The sequence below is a fragment of the Phalaenopsis equestris genome, unplaced genomic scaffold (assembly GCF_001263595.1).
Source record: "Phalaenopsis equestris unplaced genomic scaffold, ASM126359v1 Scaffold000761, whole genome shotgun sequence".
Lineage (NCBI taxonomy): Eukaryota > Viridiplantae > Streptophyta > Magnoliopsida > Asparagales > Orchidaceae > Phalaenopsis > Phalaenopsis equestris.
Genome location: NW_018165201.1, coordinates 2,251,442 through 2,271,413, shown reverse-complemented (window position 1 = coordinate 2,271,413; position 19,972 = coordinate 2,251,442). Strand labels below are relative to the sequence as shown.

Here is a 19,972-nt window from a genome sequence, read left to right as displayed (position 1 = left end):
GTATGTACTTACAAAGATGAATAGAGTGATCACATCACATAAAACTAAAAATATCGTGACGTGACCACTTCATCAACCTTTGTAAAATACATACTTAATAAATATGCAACATTTTCTCCTCCAAGTGTGAATATAGACCTCTAACCACACATTGCACTAATTAGATTTTAGAAAATTCAAGTTGATGTTGAATTATGTACCACATGATTTTAAAAAAAGAATTAAATATATACCACATAATGTTTATATACATTAGCCCACAATTCTTCTGTATTTACACATCACACCTAGACTTTCATATATACCCACATTGTACTCAAATATTTAATATCACATTACAAATAACAATATTATAGTTTCATAATTATGCCAGTGAGGCAGGGTAGTGTTCCCTCCCTTCAACAATTCAAATGTTCTTACTCCAATTTTCATCTCTTTACTGTTAAAAAGATGAAAACCACTTCAAGATGAGGAAGCAAAGGATCCGACCGCTTCTCCTCTTTTCCTTCATTTGTTCTCTACTCCATTGCTCTCTCTCTTCTTCCTTTATTTCACCATGGCCGAAAGCCTAACACTAACTCATCTTCTCCTTGTTCTTAGCTTGGCTGAAAATCACTTCAACCCCATCCCTTATTTTGGTTTGATTAATCATATGTTTAGCCTATGTTTGGTTTACTTGAAGTGCTTAGTAATTCATGTATTATTTACATGTGTATGCTATTCACACATAATCAAAACAAATGTTAAATACATAAGAATCACTTCCTTAAGTTTGCTTTCATTTGGCATGCAAATCCTTATGGAAAACCTTGTGTTTATATGACAGATGGAAACTTTCAAGTTTATATCCCTTCAAACTTATAACCCTAAACCCTAAACTTCATTTTTATGTTTCTTATGAAATATATTATGTTTATGTGTCTTATGGAAAGTCTCACATTTATATGTATCATGGGAAATTTCAAATTTATATGACTCGTGGAAATTTTCTTTTTTATGACTTACGAAAAATTTCATATTTATGTGCCTCATGGAAAGTCTCATGTTTATATGCCTTATGGAAATTTTCATATTTATATGACTCATGAAAATTCCATGTTTATGTGCCTTATGGAAAACCTAATGTTTATGTTCACTATAGAAAATTTCATGTTTATGTGACTTGTGAAAAATCCCATATTGACGCGCCTTATAAAAAATTTCATGTTGAAGTGGATAATGGAGAAACTTCATGATTATGTGGTGTTATAGAAGATTCCATGCATATGTGTTGATATTCTTTCCAACATCTTGTGAAAATATGTTTATGTGAAAGTGTTTAATCTCTTATGCAAAACTTCATGCGTACGCATGCACGCACTAATGTGCTTATAAAAAAACAAACGTGCAAGTTGTGTGCTATCATATTTCTTCAAAAATAATGCAGGTTGTGGTTTAATATATTTCTCGAAAAATCGTGCAAGTTGCGGTTTGATATATTTATCCAAAAATCATGCAAGTTGTGGTTAAATGTATTTATCCAAAAATCATGCAAATTGTGGTTTGATATGCTTATCTATATATCATGCAAATTCTCGTGTTTGTGTTGTTTTATGAAAAGGCCATGAATGTTATGTTGAAGATCCACAAAAAGGTGTGATTTCTAAATAATGTAATTAGAGTTTGCAAGTTTTTGGGCCAAGGGTAAGACCACTTTTAACTTTCAGGTTCAATTCATGAGAATTTACACATCTAGAAAGGAAAATATTTGAAAATTTCTAACAAATAAAGAAAGTTTTTTTTATATATATATAAAAAAATCAATTAATTTTAAATGTGCTCTAAAGGATAAGAATTGAAAATTTCTAAGAAAAAAAAAGAAATATTTTTATGAAAATAATCAATTAAATCTAAACATGCATTAAAGTTTTAAAATTATATTTATCAAAAAACTTCATGTCAAAGGATTCAAAGATGGTTTTCAAAGAAAACATGTATATTATATTTACATTAACTACTCTTAAATTGGCGTCGAGGTAGGGGGCGCCGAGCGGCTTGGCTTCTCCCGCTCCGACCGGAGATGCTTCCACTTCCTTCCAGCTGAACCGAAAAAAACTAAGTGTCTTGGGGGAGCCTTCCCAACGAACACCATAAATCTCAACACCTAACAAGAAAATCTTTTGATTGGTTAGGAACAACTCTCCGTTAGAAATGATAAATAACAAAACAGTTTTAGAAATGAAATGAAAACTAACTTCGTACCTTTTGTGTCGGCTCCACCGAGAACCCATGACTTTGGTGGTCGAAGAGCAGCAGCTACCTGTGGGCAGACAACCCGCACACTCAGATAGTCTCCTGCTTTGCCTCTTGAGAGTCGTAGGCCCCCCCACAGTTGTTGGTCATATCATCGAACTCCTTCAGCCACAAAACCTTGTTACGAATATCGGAGTCCAAGTATTGGTGCACCAACAACGTCCCCTATGATCATGTCCCCGTATGCCTTCAAGGATCTCAGTAGGGCCTTGACCTTCTTGGCAGCATTCACAACTGACCAAATCAGCCCTGCCGACTATTTTTAGAAATCCAGTCGTCCGCCCGTACCTCAAGAGTCCACCAACTGATGTTCCCTATCCATCTGGCCCACCAGCAGCACCGTTCGCTTTACCTCGTTGACCCAGTAGACTAAGCCAAAAAACTAGGCCTTGGGCCAACAGGAGTACAATCTCTAGAATAACTTTTACATGCCCTATTAAAATATAGACATTAATTTAACTTCAATTATTGTACTCTTTTGTCTATAAATAGAAGATCATTTCATAAATTAATGTTGCAAAATTTCCTCATTTCAATGTTCCTCAGTGCACTCCTTTTTCCCCAATATCTCTCTCTTTCTCTCTTCCTCGTGTGCTATAAGCTTCTCCATCACATACTTCCGTGATTGCTTTGATATTTTTCTATCACCTCGACGAAGTCCCATAATCTCCCAAATGTTTTGATGTATCTATTTATATTTCGTCCTATTTTTTATTTTTCTATCACCTCGAGGAAGTCCCATAGTCTCCTAAATGTTTTGATGCATCTATTTATATTTCGTTCTATTTTTTTTATTTTATTATTTTGTAATTATTCTTTCTATTAATTTAATGTTAGGCGTTGCTCTAAAATTCATTTTTTGTTGGGACATACAATTTATTCAATCACTCAAAGTCAACGCCGGCGACGGACCGTTAACCCGCGCAGTTCCATCACTAGGGAAGCTTTCCTACGCGCCAACTCAAAGGCGGCATCTTTTAACTCCTTCCTCCTCCTTCTTCCATCTCCAAACCCTTATCAGAAGTAACAGAATCACTTACACCTCCCGCCATGGAAGAAGAAACCAGGAAGCTTCACATCGTGATGCTCCCCTGGCTCGCCATGGGTCATCTCCTCCCTTTCTTCGAGCTCTCCAAACGCCTCGCCCTTAAAAACCTCCAAATCTCCTTCTTCACCACCCCCTCCAACATCCTCCGCCTCCCTTCCATCCCCCAAACCCTAACCCCCTTCCTCACCTTCATCCCCTGTTCTCTCCCTGCCATCGACAACCTCCCCTCCACCATCGAAAACACAGTCGATCTCCACTCCGAGGCCGCCAGGCCTCTCCTCAATCAAGCCTACGCCGCCTTCGAACACCACCTCATCGCCTTCCTCTCCGATCCCTCTCGCCCCAAACCAAACTGGATCATCTACGACTTCGCCGCCACAACATGGGCTCCAACCCTAGCCTCCCGATTCAACATCAACTCCGCTTTCTTTTCCCTCTTCAACGCCGCCGTCCTCTCCTTTTTCAGCCATTGCCTCGACTGCAACTCACCGGAGAAGCTCACAAAAATACCTGATGGCATCCCGTTCCCCACCACCGTCGCCTTCCGACCATTCGAAGCTCGCCAGATCCACTCCATGCTTCGCAGAAAACCCGATCGAACGGAATCCCAACCACAGATCAAACAATTGATGCTCATCAGAACGTGCAAGGAGTTCGAGAACAAATGGCTAGATCTGCTCGGGGGCAGATATACCCCGGTGGGTTTCCTCCCTCCATCTTCTGACGAGGAGGAGAGCGAGACATGGATGAGAATACACCAATGGCTTGACGCGCAAGAGGATTCTTCCGTCATCTACGCTGCTTTCGGATCCGAGGCGAGGCTTACGAGAGAGCAGATTGATGAGATCGGATTAGGGTTAGAGCAGAGTGGACTGCCGTTCTTCTGGGCTCTGCGATTGGGTTCCCCGCCGCAGGGATTTGAGGACAGGACGGCCGGGAGAGGGCTGGTGTGGAGAGATTGGGTTCCGCAGGCCCGATTGCTTGCTCATCCGGCGATCGGCGGGTTTCTGACGCACGGTGGGTGGAACTCCGTTGTGGAAGGGATGGCGGCTGGGGTAGCGATGGTGGTTTTGCCGATGATGTTCGAACAAGGACTGAACGCGAGGCATTTGGTGGAGAGTGGTTATGGGGTGGAGGTGGTGAGGGATGATGAAGATGGTTCCTTTTCTGGAGAGGAGATTTGGAGGAAGTTGAGGATGGTAATGGTGGAGGAGGAAGGAGAGGAGCTGAGGAAGAAGGTGAGGAAGGGGAAGGAGGTTTTCGGGAGCGAGGAGCTGCAGGAGGAATATATCGTTGAGGTTGTGAAGAAGCTACGGGAAAACAGGGAAGATGGTAGCACAACTGGTTTGATTGTATGACAGTTATTGTCCAAGGTATGTGCTTGATTTTATTTTTCTAGAATTAATAGGTTGTGAAATTGTTCAAGGAAATTTGCATGCAAATTAATGATTTTTTTTTTGGAATTTATATGTCTAGTATTTTATTTATGTTATTTTATCTTAATTCTTAAAGTTTATGCATAAAAAAAATATTTTTTTTACCATGCCATTTAAAAATATAACATCAAATTCATATATTTTTACATGTCTAATACAAGTGATATATATATATATATACATTGAAGGAAAATTCTAAATTAATACTCTATAAAGTGTATTAAGTATGATGAACATGGGAAGGAACAACTAAATTGTACATGGCACTAAGAAGCCAAGCAACAACAACAAAGCCTTAATCCCACTACGTGACGTCGGCTACAACAATAATACGGCTGACATCTCGACATAGATTTACATTGGGATATCATTTGCATTGCGACATATGGCTGGAAACATTGGACCCTAGAAAAAGCTGTGAAATTTCAGCGGAAAACGCAGGACTTGGTTTGAAATGAATGTTACGACTAGGTTTTATCATTTATCATGTGTTACAGTGGGAAAAAAATTGAAAATTTATATGGTTTAGGGTTAAACAAATAGTAGGTGAAAATAAAAAAAAAATGTTTAGAATATTGAATAGGAAGAAGATAAAATATGTTATGAAGGTGGAGAAGGTGAATGGAGAAAGTGCTGATGAAAAATCAACATGATGTAGTCGATATTTTAGATTTCAACTCATTGATAATTTTCTAATGTAATGTATAAATAAATCTTTTAAGAAATTATTTTTTATCAATATATTGGGAGTGTCATGATTTATTTTTGATGCGTGTTAGAAAATCTACGGCGGTAGAGTGACGGATTATCGTCTTAACATTGCATGAGGATTCAACACACACTTAGATGTAAATGAATCAAACTGTGATGACACCAGAAATTTTTACGTGGAAAACCCGTAAAGGGAAAAAACCACGGGATCTGACCCAGTTATAAAAATCCACTATAAATTGATGATTACAGAGACCCATTGTCCCACAGACGGGAAATGGTTACTAAATTTTCCAAGGTACAATTTCAACTAACGGAGTTTGGTTAGCGATAGTCGATGACAGTTGATGACGGTCGACGGTGGTCGACGACGGTCGCTGGTGGTCGACGGCGGTTTACGGTGGCCTACGGTGGTCGATGACAGTTGATGACGGTCGGGGGTGGTTGTGGGCGGGCGGTGGGGGTCGCCGGCGATCGACGATGACAGAGATGATGTTGAACTTGAACTCCTTCTCAAAGCCTCAAGTTGATGAGAAGTGTTTAATGATTTGATAGTATTTTTGGTGCAATTAATGCAGAAATATGAACCATTTTGATCGGACGACCTGGAGAGCTTCCCTTGATCGAATGAAGTTTGATGGACATTTGAGTGCCTTAAAGATGTCGGAATTGGGCAATCTTGGGCTCGTTAGATTCGTCTTGTCGAGACGCTATTCGACTATGAACTCGTTAGATTCGACATCCGTTTGACCTTTCAAATGCCTCAAAAAATCTTCCAAAAGTGGTTTAATGATTTGATCCGAGTTTGATCTCACTCGGATTGGACTAGTTTTTATATCATTGCGTCCGTTTCATCGAGCCGGTCAGTGTGACTATAAGTTTACCGAAATCAGAGCTCTGGATGACTCCTAATTGACGTTTGAATGTTTCTTGCTCAAAAGGTTACCTCGGGATTCGCGTCATGCCTCAAGTTTCGTAATGGATGATGTATCAATTTTTAAATTTTCTGATATGAAGCTGAATTAATTTTTTATGATGTTTTAAGTTAGTTTTATGTAATAAAATTTTCAGTTTGTGATGATCTATGATAATAAGTATATTGGGAGTGTCTTACCTTAATCCTGATACTCCACTAATAATGCCAAAATGAGACTTTTATGATATTTTAGATTTTATTTAATAATTTTTAGGTCAATTTTGTTTCATAAATATTTAATACATGATGAATAGCAACATTTGGAGCAACGAGCAATTTGGCTAAAGAAGTTTAAGTGCCTCAGCACCCTAGCAAGAGCTCAGCTGCTAAAGATGATCACTAATCGACTAGAAAAATAGAGGAGGCAAAAATTCAGCTCCACGCCCAGGCACCTAGGCACCCCATCCATCTCTCTTTCACGCATAGAAGGCAGATGAAGTAGAAACCCAATTCCAAGCTTAGGCGCCTAGGCACCCAAACTTGGACACTGTGCTCCTCCCCTTGGCGCATAGGTGCGTGACACTGCCTTTTGACGGTTCTCACGATTTCGAGACTGTTTGAGCAAGAAGAAGCTTACAACAGGAGGATTTCGATAGGTTTAGAGGCATGCAATATTAACTAGACTCTTAGGTTTTCTCTCTTAGTGAGTGTGTGTATGAGTGTGCGAGTTTTAGTTCGTATTGAGAGAATTGAGAGGGATTCATGGAGAACACTTTATAATGTGATGATTTTTTAAGTTAGTTTTCTGTAATAAAATTTTCATTTTGTGATGATTTATGATGATAAGTATATATCTCAATCCTGAAGAAAATATTTATATACTCCACTAATAATGTCAAAATGAGACTTATTTAAGGTTTTATTTAATAATGTTTTAGGCAATTTTGTTTCATAAATATTTTATAGGTGATGAATAACAACATTTGGAGCAATGATCAATTTGGCTGAAGATGTTTAAGTGCCTCAGTGACCTAGCAAGAGCCCAGGTGCTCAAGATGATCACTAATCAACTAGAAAAATAGAGGAGGCAGAAATTCAGCTCCACGCCCAGGCACTTAGGCACCCCATCCATCTCTTTTTCACACGTAGAAGACAGATGAAGTAGAACCCAACCCCAAGCTCAGGCGCCTAGGCACCCCACTTGGACACTTTGCTCCTCTCCTTGGCGCATAGGTTTCTGACATTGCCTTTTGACGGTTCTCACGATTTCAAGACAGTTTGAGCAAGGAGAAGCTTAAAAGAGGAGAATTTCGATAGGTTTAGAGGCATGCAATATTATATAGACTTTTAGGTTCTCTCTTAGTGAGTGTATATGAGTGTGCGAGTTTGACTTCATATTGAGGGAATTGAGAGGGATTCATGGAGAACAACACTTTATAGAAGGAGAGTTTGATTGGAGCGAGAAGAGTTTCGATACAATTTCTATCTTTCCTTTACTTCTGTAAATTTTATTTTTCTATCAATGAATCCTCTTATGTTTTCTTTTAAAATGTTTAGGAACTAAGTTTTCATGCTTCTTTGATTTGGTAATTTTATGATTAATGTTAAATCCATGAGATTTCTCTAAGACCATTCAATGATCTAGTAAATGTTGGTATGCTAATTTTCTAAACTAAATTTGCATTCAAATTAACCACTAGAAAAGTTAAAAATTCTTGAGAAGGAATTAACTTTCAAAAGGGGCAATTTTTAATTTGTGTGATTGACATGAGCATCAATGTAAAGTGGATCAAGTTTTTAACATCATTGTTGGTTAATCAAGCAATTATACGTGTCGATCAAATAGTTTATGAACTATGAGTTTGTGTATCGATCCCCGCAGAAAATGAATTAACTTTCAAAGAGATTAGTTTCCAATTTATCAACTTCAATGTCTAATTTAAAATGAATTTTTTGAAAGTTTTTTTATGTTCCTAAATCGACTAAAGGCTAATATAACCATATTTTTTTGTTATCTAAGGCTGCGTTTGGGATAGATTATTTGCAGCGGTGGCATTTTCAAATTGCCACCTTCTGTTTGGATGTCACATTTCAGGAGCATTTTACAAAACTCATTTTTCATTTTACTATTAGACGCGAATCGCGGGTAGGATCCTGCGATCCGAGTTTAATAGTGTCGAAAGACAAACTGTCCTCTCTCCTGTGCCCTAATTTCGCAGCAAGCGGCAACATCGACTCCTCTCAGATCCCGCACAGCGATCCGCGTCTCCCTCCATCTCCGGCAATCGATCCGCGTCTCCCTCTATCTCCGGCAATCGATCCGCGTCTCCCTCCATCTCCGGCAAACATTACAAAATTAAATGATAGAAAAAATAAGATTTATAGAAATAAAGGAAACATATAACCCAAATTGAAACTTTTCTCACTCAAAGCTAACTCTTCCTCTTCTACAAAGTGTTCTTCCCCTTGAATCCCTCTTAATTCTTTCAATACAAAGTAAAACTCACGTACTCACTAAGTGAGAAAGCCTAGAAGTCTAGATAACACCACATGCTCTAGGTGGGGATAAAGTTTCTATAACCTGAATCTTTGTGTGATCTATCTCCATCATTCTCTCAGAAAGCACATGTCCTCAAACTATATCTTTAGTGAACATCAAATGATATTTTTTCTAGTTCAGCACAATATAAGTCTATTTCACATCTTTATAAAACTTTAGTAAGATGTTTAAGGTATATATATCAAAGGAAGTGTTAAATACTAAAAAATCATACATGAACACTTCAATCCCTCTAGAAATAAGATTCGAAAATATAGAAGACTCCTAAAAGTAAATGTACCGTAAGGACTGGTAAAAGTGGTTTTATCCTAGTCTTTTGGTACGACTAGAATTTAGTGGTATTTTGAATATCCGCCTAAAAAACAAAATTAAGAATGTTCTGGTAATCTATCTAACATTTGATTTATCCAGAAATGACAAGTATTACAAAACATTTCTAATAAAATTACATTCCAAGATATGTTATTGACTAACAAATGGCAATAACAGCTATAAAGTCCAACTGTTCCCAAATTAATTAGGTGGTACCTTTTTTTTTTACATATATACCAATCAATTCTTATATACTCACATATCTAACCCCTAAACTTCAATTTTTATATACATGCCACCTTTTCTATGAATTAGAAGATGTGTTCCACTTTTTGCTTTAAGTCTTCAAAAACTTTACTGCCATTCTTGTTCTGTGCAAAGCCTGATATCATACCATTCCAGGAGCACAAGTTCTGATCTTTATTTGTTTGAAACACAAGCTCCGAACTAATGGGGGCATCGAAAATACATGGTAATGAGAGTTGCATGTACCAATTGGACCAAATTATGGCTTGATCTGGGTTTCGCTTGAATTAGACTGGATCACCTTTGATAGCATTGCACTCATCTTGTTGAGATCATTATTTTGTCTATTTAAACATTGAATTTGAAAGATTATTTATCAAAAATATATCAAAGTTCACGCTTCGTGATAAAAATTAATTGATGACACGTCAACGTAATAATTCTCATGTATTTTAGAACAAGTTATTAAATAAATATAATAAGTAATTTATTTGTATTTACTTTACAAAGAACCAAACAAGTTCCCTCGGTTTTTGATTTTGCGCCCAATACCGACCGTATTTTTAATACAAAGCTCTTTAACTATTTTGGGAAATATAAATTATGTGGTGTTTTAACTTTTCGTTAAGCTTAATGATAACCAAAGTTAAAATTTTTGTATTTATTTCACTTTACACCTATTTTACATCAAACCAAACAGCCCCTTGGTGAGTTTGTTAATGAGCATGTTGGTTATTACTTTGTATTGAAAGAATCAAAAGGATTTCAAGGTCAAGAACACTTTGTAGAAGGAGACCTGGCATGGAGCGAGAAACTTTCAATCTGGTTCTATATTTCCTTTACTTTTGTAAACCTTATGTTTCTACCTATGAATTCTCTTATGTTTAAGTTGTTATGCTTTTTTATTTGGTAATGTAATGATTCATTTTCAATCCATGATATTTTCTTAAGACAATTTAATGATTTACTACATGTTGGTATGTTAACTTTCTAAACTTAATTTACTTTAAATTGGCCACTTGAAAAGTTAAAAATTCATGTGTTACAAGTCTATTGATCATATGATAAAAAGATAAATAAATTAACACTCAATAACTTAGTGAAATAAAAATATTGTCATTAGGATACTGTAATTACGTGAGCGACTCGAGGATTCATGAGAGACTTTGTAAAGTTAAGCAAACTTAACAAAATATAAAGCTCTGATGATTCTTATGTCTAGGAATAGAGTAAGAAGTAATTGTCTCTAATTGTCAAATTTAATAAGAAAGATTCATTGGAAGGATACCGATGAATCATATGATTCATTTTGAAGAAGCATAAAACTCAATTATACAACCCAAAAAAATATAGTTGGATTAATCTTTGCCCCGATTAGAAACATATAAAATATTCAAAAAATTCATCATCTCAAACTAGATGAACAAATTAATAAACAAGAAATTATCATTTCTGAAAGTTAAATCATTCTCTATGAGATCAATACACTGACTTGCAATATGCATAATACTTGATCGATACATCATTGACACCTGTATTACATCAGACTGGATCAAATTTTTAGCACAGTTGTGGGGATCAAACTCAAGTCACTCGTGTGACGGACGGAAATACTCACCACTATGCTACAACGACAACAGATCATTATAATATAGTGGTGAGTATTCTCTCCTGACTCGAGTTCGATCCCCGAAAATTGTGCCAAATTTTTGATCTAATTTGCAGTGATATAAGTGTCAATCATGCAAGTATATATTTCAATTAAATAGTATACATATTATGAGTCTGTATGCCAATCCCACTAATAATGAGTTAACTGTCGAAAAGGGTAATTTCAAATTTACTGATTCTTATGTCTAATTTGAACTGATGAATTTTCTAAAGATTTTTCATATTCCTAATCTATCTAATGTGCGTAGTACTTGATCGACACATATACTTACGTCATTGAAACCTGCATCACTTCAGATTTGATCAATTTTTTAGCACAATTGTGGGGATCAAACTCAAGTCACTCGAGTGACAGACGTGAATACTCACCACTATACTACAACGACAACAGGTCGTTATAATATAGTGGCAAGTATTCTCGCCTATCACGCGGTGACTCGGGTTCGATCCCCGATAACAATGCCAAAATTTTGATCTAATTTACAGTGATATAGGTGTCAATCACGCATGTATATGGCCTCTACACCTTCTAAGAGGCTGGTTTCTAAGTCCACTCACATATTAAACACTCATGCAGCCTAGGAAATTATTTGCACATGCATGCTTATTAGCTTCATGTACACACTCACTTAGGCTTCCACAAGCACATGCTTGCATAACTTTTTGCTCTCAACTTTTACTACTGCAAATCTCTTGATCATGCACATACATATGTGCACATTAGTGGGCCATGCATGCACAGTTGCGCACATCATTTATCCATCAACACATCCATGCACCACATGGCATTTTAGGCACATTCTTAGGTCATGGACACTAGCATGTATATTCTTGTCAATTACGCATCTCCTCTCATCACAACAACATGTGCTCATGTATTCACGTATTATACCCACACACTAATGTATGTCTCCATTCATCATGGCAACATAATATAATTATATGAGCACAATTTTAGCTACTACCCACCACACAAACTAATTCGCATGTTTTTGCACACATTGATAATATAAAACACATACTCCTTGCTCACATCACCAGCTAATTTTCCTTCACAAAACATATATTTCCTTAAAAAGAAAATATTTTTCTGTCCGGGCTCAGGACGTAGCTCTATGTGTGCACCTCAATAATATGCCGCCACATGTGCCGCATCATGGAGGTTATTTCAGAGTTATTGAAGTGGAACTGTGGATATTATTTCAGAGTTATTTTGGGGTTATTGAAGAGAAAACCATATATTCCACTTCAATAACCTCAAAATAACCCAGAAATAACATTTGCGGTTCCACTTCAATAACCCAAAAATAAAACTGCACAGGATATTTCAAGGTTATTTTGGGGTTATTGCGGAGTCCGCGATTTCACTTTAATATTTTTTTAGGTGGGCCCGATATAACACACATGGCGGTATATTACTGGTAGTCCGCTTGTAGAGCAACAACCGGAGTCCAGATAGAAAATTTTTCCCTTTAAAAATCCTTATATTCGCATGTTGTTTGCATGCCTCCATTATATGCATACCTTTTATGGACCTACTCATGCATCCATCCTTTCCATACTAAGGTTCATTGTTATTACATGCATATAGGCTAGCTTGGGCACACCACCAATTAGACATGCACACAACTCCTTTGCACACATAAAAGCTACGAATTGTCATTGTTGTACTCACACAACTTCATGTAAAACTTTGAATATGCAAGATCGTAATCCTTTTGTGCACATTCTCGCCAATGTTGTTATTACCACACATGCATCTTAACACATGTTTATTATTTTCTCATTATGGAAGTTTTAGCATGCCACCGATTTATTTGTCATTAGCAAATATAGTATATCCGTACACGACCATCAGTTGTGTCATGTACAAATTATTACATACACATACATTTTCTCACACACATACAAACACATCTAAATGCATACAACAACATTCATATAAGTTCTCGTAAGCAAGTACAATCACAAATATCTATTCTTTTTTAGACTAACAATAGTTTGAAGGCATTCATCCAATACCTAAGTCCCAACTAAAGAGCTTAGGTTTTTAATAGTAGAAATGATAAACCATTCAAACATATTCAAGTATGTATCTTTTTTAAAATAATTTTAAGAAAATATTTTAGTATATTTTTAAAAACATGAACTTATTTTTTTATTTATACAATTTACTTAATTTGTATATGTTATACTATTTATTCATAATTAGTTTTTAAAATATTTTTTTATTTTAAAATTTAATTTTTTTTATTTACAAGTGAGTATTGTTACACTACTTCACACATGTTCTACAAATTTTTTAATGTTTTGGCAATGAAAAAGAGATAGCTTAACATCTCATGTAATCTTGTATTATAACATTCATGTTATGCTACATCAATATATTATTTTTTTAATTAGAGCTAATAAAACATTAACCTTTTTAGGGCAAGCAATCTCCCCTTCTATTTATCAAATTTTCATTCAAAAATATTAAAATTCAGAAAAAAAAATATTTTTTATTAATTTAATTGCGAATATGTAAACATATTATTTACTAAATAAAAGTTTGGGACATTTACATGCATACGATCCCACACAATTCTTGTATTTACATATCTAATACCTTAACATGACTTCTTTTACATCTACATCACCAAAATCTTTCTCATCACACACACAAACACACAATATGAATTGAAGTTTAAGTGAGATACCAAAATACATAAGAATTGTGGTAAATCTTCTATAGAAATGGGTAGAGGCTACTATACAAGTCTCATGCTAGCAAAAAAATTTTCTGTGCGGACTCTTGACATAGCTCTATGTGCTGCGTAGGGTGTTTCTGAGTTATTTTCAGGTTATTTCTGAGTTATTTTCAATAATCCCGAAATAACCTGCGGTCTTTATTCTTGGGTTATTTCGAGATTATTGAAAATAACTCAGAAATAACCTGAAAATAACTCAGGAATAACCTGCACCGCACGTAGAGGTACGTCGGGTGCCCGGACAAAAAATGCGTGTTAACCTGAGAAGTCTTATACCAAGGATGTCAACCAACAGACTGGGGCACACGGGATAGATATGTATGCAAATACAATTGTTTAGATGTTAAATATGTACCTCCATAAAAATTGTGATATGCATGAAAATATCCCAAAATCTTATGCACTTAGAAATACAAAATCCTTAATTTTGCATTGCATGCCTATTCTAGTTTCGCAGGAGGCCAAGTGGCATTTCCATAATTATTTATTACACAAAACAAATAAAACCCTACGCGCACACTCCCGAGTAGATAACCGTCGCGGCGCGAAGCTGATTGTCCCTATCGACCCCCGCACCTCCCCAATTTAAACCCGATAAACCCTAACCCCCTTCCAACCTCCATCAATCATCCATGGCTTCCTCCTCTCTCCTTCTAATCCTCCCCCTCCTCCTCCTCCTCTCAGCCTCCCCCTCCCCCGCGGCGGCGACCCACCGCTTCAATTCCGGCCTCGATCGAGGAAGAAAGGTAGGGTCTTGGACGGAGATTCCCGACGCTGAATCTAATAGAGAGATTCGAGATCTCGGCCGCTACTCTGTAAATGAATACAATCACGTGTTCCGCGGCAGTGCGGAAAACCCTATCGTCTTCTCCGGAGTGGTGAGCGCCGCCAGACAGGTGGTTTCTGGCATCAAGTACCGGATTCGAGTCGCCGCCGTTGATGCCCGTACAGGCGATCGGCGTTTCTTCGACGCGGTGGTTGTCGTTCGCGCCTGGCTCCGGAATGGGGACCGCGAGCTTGTGTATTTCAGTCCATCGACTGATTAGGGTTTTCAGTTCTGTTTTTTTTTTATGTGGTTTGGTGAGGGAGATGGAGTGTTTGAGTTGTGCTGTGAGTTCTTGGAGGATGGAGCTGTTAACGGTTTTGTAATAATAAATAAGAAAGGTGGTACTTTTGATCTTTCATGACATGTAAACGGGCTCGTGTTCGGATCGTTTATATTTCGAGCTCAAAAAATGTGTTCGTGTTCGGTTCATTTGTTTAATGAGCTGAACATGAGTTGTACACGAACAAAGAGTCATTTTAACAACACTAATCATGACAATAAAGGTTCGAGCAATTATAACATCATTTAAATCTAATTTAATATTTTTTATTCTATTTTCTTAATCAATATTTTAATTGATTATAAATCTTTGTAGTCTTGTAGTCAATTAATTTTTTTAAAAATACTACTTAATATATATATAGACAGTCAAAGGCAATTTACATCATTTGAAACTCCATTGAATTTGATGAAATCATAAATTTCTAGAAAATTACTTATGTGATAACTCATATCATCGTTCAACCAATTATTAACTTGGAAGTTTTGGATCATTTGAAGCTTTGTTAATCGTTTTGATTTCAAAGTTATATTTCATGAAAATTTAGCTTCATGATGGCTTGAGAAATTCCAATAATAGTATGTAAGAAATAGTCCCTGAAAGATTTTCAAGCTCCAACATCTTTTCCTGTAGACTCCATTGTGGTTGATATTGATCTAGCCTTTCTTTTTCGTTAGTTATTCGTGGCACATGAGTTTGATCTCAAAATCAATATTGAGTAACTCATGGACACTTGATTTCATTTTAAACAACTAAAAAAAATTCTGAAAAATAATAAAACACATAATAGAAATTATTAAATCTAAAAATAGAAAAAAAAATTAAAATAAAAGCTTGACTTAAAAATTAGTTTTAAGCAATAATTTAAAAAAAATGTGAAATTACAGCGCTAATAAGTGCAAATTGTCATATAATTTTTATGTTTTTAAAAATTTAAAATTTAAAAATATATTTGATTATGTATTTTTTATTTACAAAAATACAAAATTTTACTTGTGTTTCTTAGCACAGGTAAAATGTTATCGCTGCAAAATTTAGAAGAATCAATGATCATCCTCAACCTATGAACTTATTTTACCCTTTTTTTTAATTCAATGTTTCAAAAGGAAAATAAAGAAAAGCAAGAGAGCGAGAAAATATTTCGTCCGCATTTTCGGACGACCAACCACCGGGTGTCATGTCATTTGTCGATGAGGTGTATGATGACATATGACATGACGCCCGATAATTGACCATTTGAACCGTGTGGTGTCCACACGGAAGCAACAATTTCCAAACAAACAATTGCTTTCACAATCTCACCTTATTGATTTCAAGTACCAATTATAGCGCACAAATTGTTTGATGGAATAGCTGAAATGAGATGTTTAGTACTCAGATGATGGAGGAGTCGAAATGGATGTCAGATATATGGTGGACTTGCTCAGCCTTATGGATAAGAGTCTTTGAGTTGCTATGAACAAGCTTGGTGACAATAGAAGAGATATCCTTAGAGAGTGGGGTGGCAATATAAAAAAGATAAGAAGATGAAGATAAAACGATTCAATTAAGTGATCACCCATATAAGAAAAATAATGGCATAAAGCACATCCAAGCTATTAAAACCTGATATTAATCACACTGCTAAAACATGACATTCAAAAGATATACTTATATGCTCAATTCATTCAACAAAAGCTCTCTAACAACATATGCCAATATAAGATTTACTCATGAGTTTCACTATACATAAGAGAAAAATAGAACTAGGATTCTCACTAAGGTGACTTTCTTCTTAAGAAGAAAATAGAAGGAAAAGATCAAAAGAAAAATTACAATATTAGAAAGGGGTCCAAACATAATAAAATCTATTCATTATCTTCTTAAACATTTGCTCAGCCGCCAATGAATAAGAAAATCAATCAAATAAAAGTCAAATCTATAAACAAAGGTAAGTTAGACAACGTGATCAACTAAAAAGGCCAACAGCTCTGACTTATTATCAAGAGTTTTTACCTAGAGTGTTAAACAAAGGATCTAAATTTGAAGGCACAATTGCAACGTCCTTAGGGGAACATTTTCATTTGCTCTTTGAAAAGCTTTAGAAATACGAGTGCTCTTAGAATATGATCTTGGACTTCATTCTTTTCACTAAAAAAATAAAACAAAATTTAATATGCTAATTGGTAAACATTTAGAATTAAGTCTATAATTTTCGATTTCCAATACATTGGCTCATTAACTCCACTGACAAGGGCAATAAAACAACATAAATATTTAAATATACCATTTCATAAAGGAATGAAACTAAAAAAGTTTTTGAGTTATTGTTGGTATTACAAATATTTTAAAGTAAAATATTAAACAATTATAATATTTTAGTATATTCAATTATAAATTTGGTTGAATTACGACGTGTCTTTGGTTGGAGCCCCAACACTACTTTGGAGAGACTATGCATTTGCTACCCGAGCAAATAGCGCTCCAACGTTGGACCTTAGTGCATATGAGCCTACACTACCTATTTCCTGGATCTATTTTGGTGCCTATGCATTGCCCCTTCAACGCTTAGATGTCGTGCCACCTTGTCCTCTCATTTATCTAATCCATTCCCTCCCTAGCAATCGAATACAAGAAGGAGAAGAAGGAGAAGAAGGAGAAGGAAGATAAGAAGTAAAGAGGAAAAAGGAGAAAAAAGAGAAGAAGAAAGAAGTATTTGGGTTTCCTAGTGTATAGGTGAGATCACCTCATCTTTTTTATTCATTTTTCTTCCATATTTTTAATTTTTTTTTCAACTTCTTCATTCCCCTATCCCATTTTCATATCTATATATCCTACATCTTTTGCTTCATGAAACCTAAAACTATGGGTGGTGGAAGAGAACTTTATTTCATGCCAATAAGTTTGTTAGTATAGAAGCTGAAGAAAGATATAATGACTTTTTGGTATAAAAAAAGGTTCATTTTAGAGAGAGGGTTTATTCAACCTAGTGGTAAGGTAAAAGGCGCGACCATGAAGAGAGAATGAGAGATTATTTTAGAAACTAGAATGGCGATAATTCTAGTTATAAGATAATTTCAAGTTAATCTGAAAGAGTATGAGGGGGAAATGTATTTGTGAGAGGGTAAAAGGTCAATTTTTATTCCACAAAAATCAATTCACTCATTGATCCACCTGATATTGTAAAGAAATTTTATTCTAGTTTTATGCCTTCTAGTTCTGACCTAGATGACAACTGATTGTGGTGTTTTGAAGATTCGTGGTGAAAAGAAGAACATGTTTCTAGCCTCCATCTTGAATGTTGAGTTTAAAGCTAGACATTACTTTATTTCTATAAAACTTCAGCCTTCCCCAAATCTCAATGAGGAAATGAGAGATAGAGCTATATTAAATTGTCTAAAGTAAATTGTACAACCAAACTTAGGATGGTGTCATGTAGTAGTAAATCATATTAAGATGCCCAAAATTTCTATTCATATAAAAACTTACAAAGTAAAACAAATAGTCATTCAATAATTAGTTTCTAAGCTAATTTAATTGTAATTTAACATGAAAAGGTTTAAACAAAGAGAGACTTTAGATATAGTTAATTAATCATAGATACTTTAGCCCATGATTCTTAATTCAAACACTACCTAAAACTTAATTATTAAATAAATTATGATATTTCTTTGAATACATTTGAAAAATGTAATTAAGTTTTATAAACTTAGAGCGGATTAAACATTAAAAAATGTATAAAAAATATATACTTAATTTTCTGTAAAAAGAAAAAAAAATTAAAACAAATAAAATGGGAAAAAAATAAAAGATTAAGATGCCAAAATAGAAAAATTATTATATTTGAGAAGAAACTTGAGGATAAGCCTATACAGGAAAAAATTTCAACGAAAATTAAATTTTACGTATTTTTGACCTGATCATCGATAGGGCTGTCTGAACGACCTTGAATGATGAAACAGACAACACGAGTGAGCTCGGAATGTCGATTTTGATTAGGAGAGCGTTCATTCCATCTCGAAGAAGTGTTCAAACAAAAAAACTCGCAAATACATCTTTATTAAAAGTCACGCATGAGCTTATCCCCTCACGCCTCTCTTATCTCACACACATACTCTCTCTATCTAGGTTGTATGATAAAAAAAAAATCTCTCCCTCTCTCTCTCTATCTCTTTCTCTATCTCTCTCTTCTCTACATACCACAGCAGCCCTTGTTTCTCTCCTTTGTTTTGCTTCCCCCTCGGCAAACCCCCTCCGGCGAGCTTCTCTCTGACTAACTCTTCCAGCGGCCAGCCACCAGCCACGGTCAGTCAAGCCTCTCCCATCTTCCCTTCCAAAAAAAAAAAAATGGAAACTTTACATACACACCACCCAATTACTTTATATTTGCACAAAAAAAGAAGGATTTACATATATACCACTCTATACCACTCAATTTATCGCATATATACCACTCAATTTATCGTATTTGCACAAATAAAAGAAATTAAAATTTACATACATACCATTCAATGCTTTTTATTTACAGCAAAACAAAAAGAAAAGGGGGAATTTTACATCGATGCCACACAATTCTTATTTATTTATAAAAAAAATTTTACATACATACCATCCAATGCCTACCTATTTGCATGCTAATAAATTTACTTTCATACCACCCATTTTCTACGTATTCGCATACATGAAAATCTTACTTACAAACCACCCAACTTCTATGTATTAGTAAAACATTTTTAAAAAAAAAAAAAAAAAAAAAAAAAAAGATTTACATTCTTACCACCTTTTCTCATATATTTACATTTTCACCACCTTATTCTCATATCATTATACGCCTAAGCCCTAACCTTGTTTTAAAAAAAAGGGGAAAATTTACATATATGCCATTAATCCTTTGTACTTCCATGTCTAATTCCTACACTTTTGTGGTTACACGCATGCCACTTAT

At 35.4% G+C, this 19,972-nt stretch overlaps 2 protein-coding genes across 3 annotated transcripts; both read left to right on the top strand.

Annotated features, from left to right (window-relative positions):
- Positions 1-3,175: 3,175 nt before the first annotated feature.
- Positions 3,176-10,493, top strand: LOC110030996 (putative UDP-rhamnose:rhamnosyltransferase 1). 2 transcript variants are annotated; one of them, XM_020734008.1, is made up of 2 exons: positions 3,176-4,713; positions 10,274-10,493. In XM_020734008.1, exon 1 carries the CDS (start codon positions 3,343-3,345, stop codon positions 4,696-4,698), a length of 1,356 nt encoding a protein of 451 aa, XP_020589667.1. In that variant the 5' UTR covers positions 3,176-3,342; the 3' UTR covers positions 4,699-4,713; positions 10,274-10,493. The 2 variants fall into 2 exon arrangements, with proteins under 2 accessions (XP_020589667.1, XP_020589668.1); XM_020734009.1 differs by lacking the exon at positions 10,274-10,493 and adding an exon at positions 7,370-7,849.
- Positions 10,494-14,450: 3,957 nt separating this feature from the next.
- On the top strand, positions 14,451-15,129 carry LOC110030956 (cysteine proteinase inhibitor 5). The gene has a single exon (XM_020733958.1). The coding sequence runs from the start codon at positions 14,575-14,577 to the stop codon at positions 14,986-14,988; it is 414 nt and encodes a 137-aa protein (XP_020589617.1). The 5' UTR covers positions 14,451-14,574; the 3' UTR covers positions 14,989-15,129.
- The last annotated feature ends 4,843 nt before the right edge of the window (positions 15,130-19,972 follow it).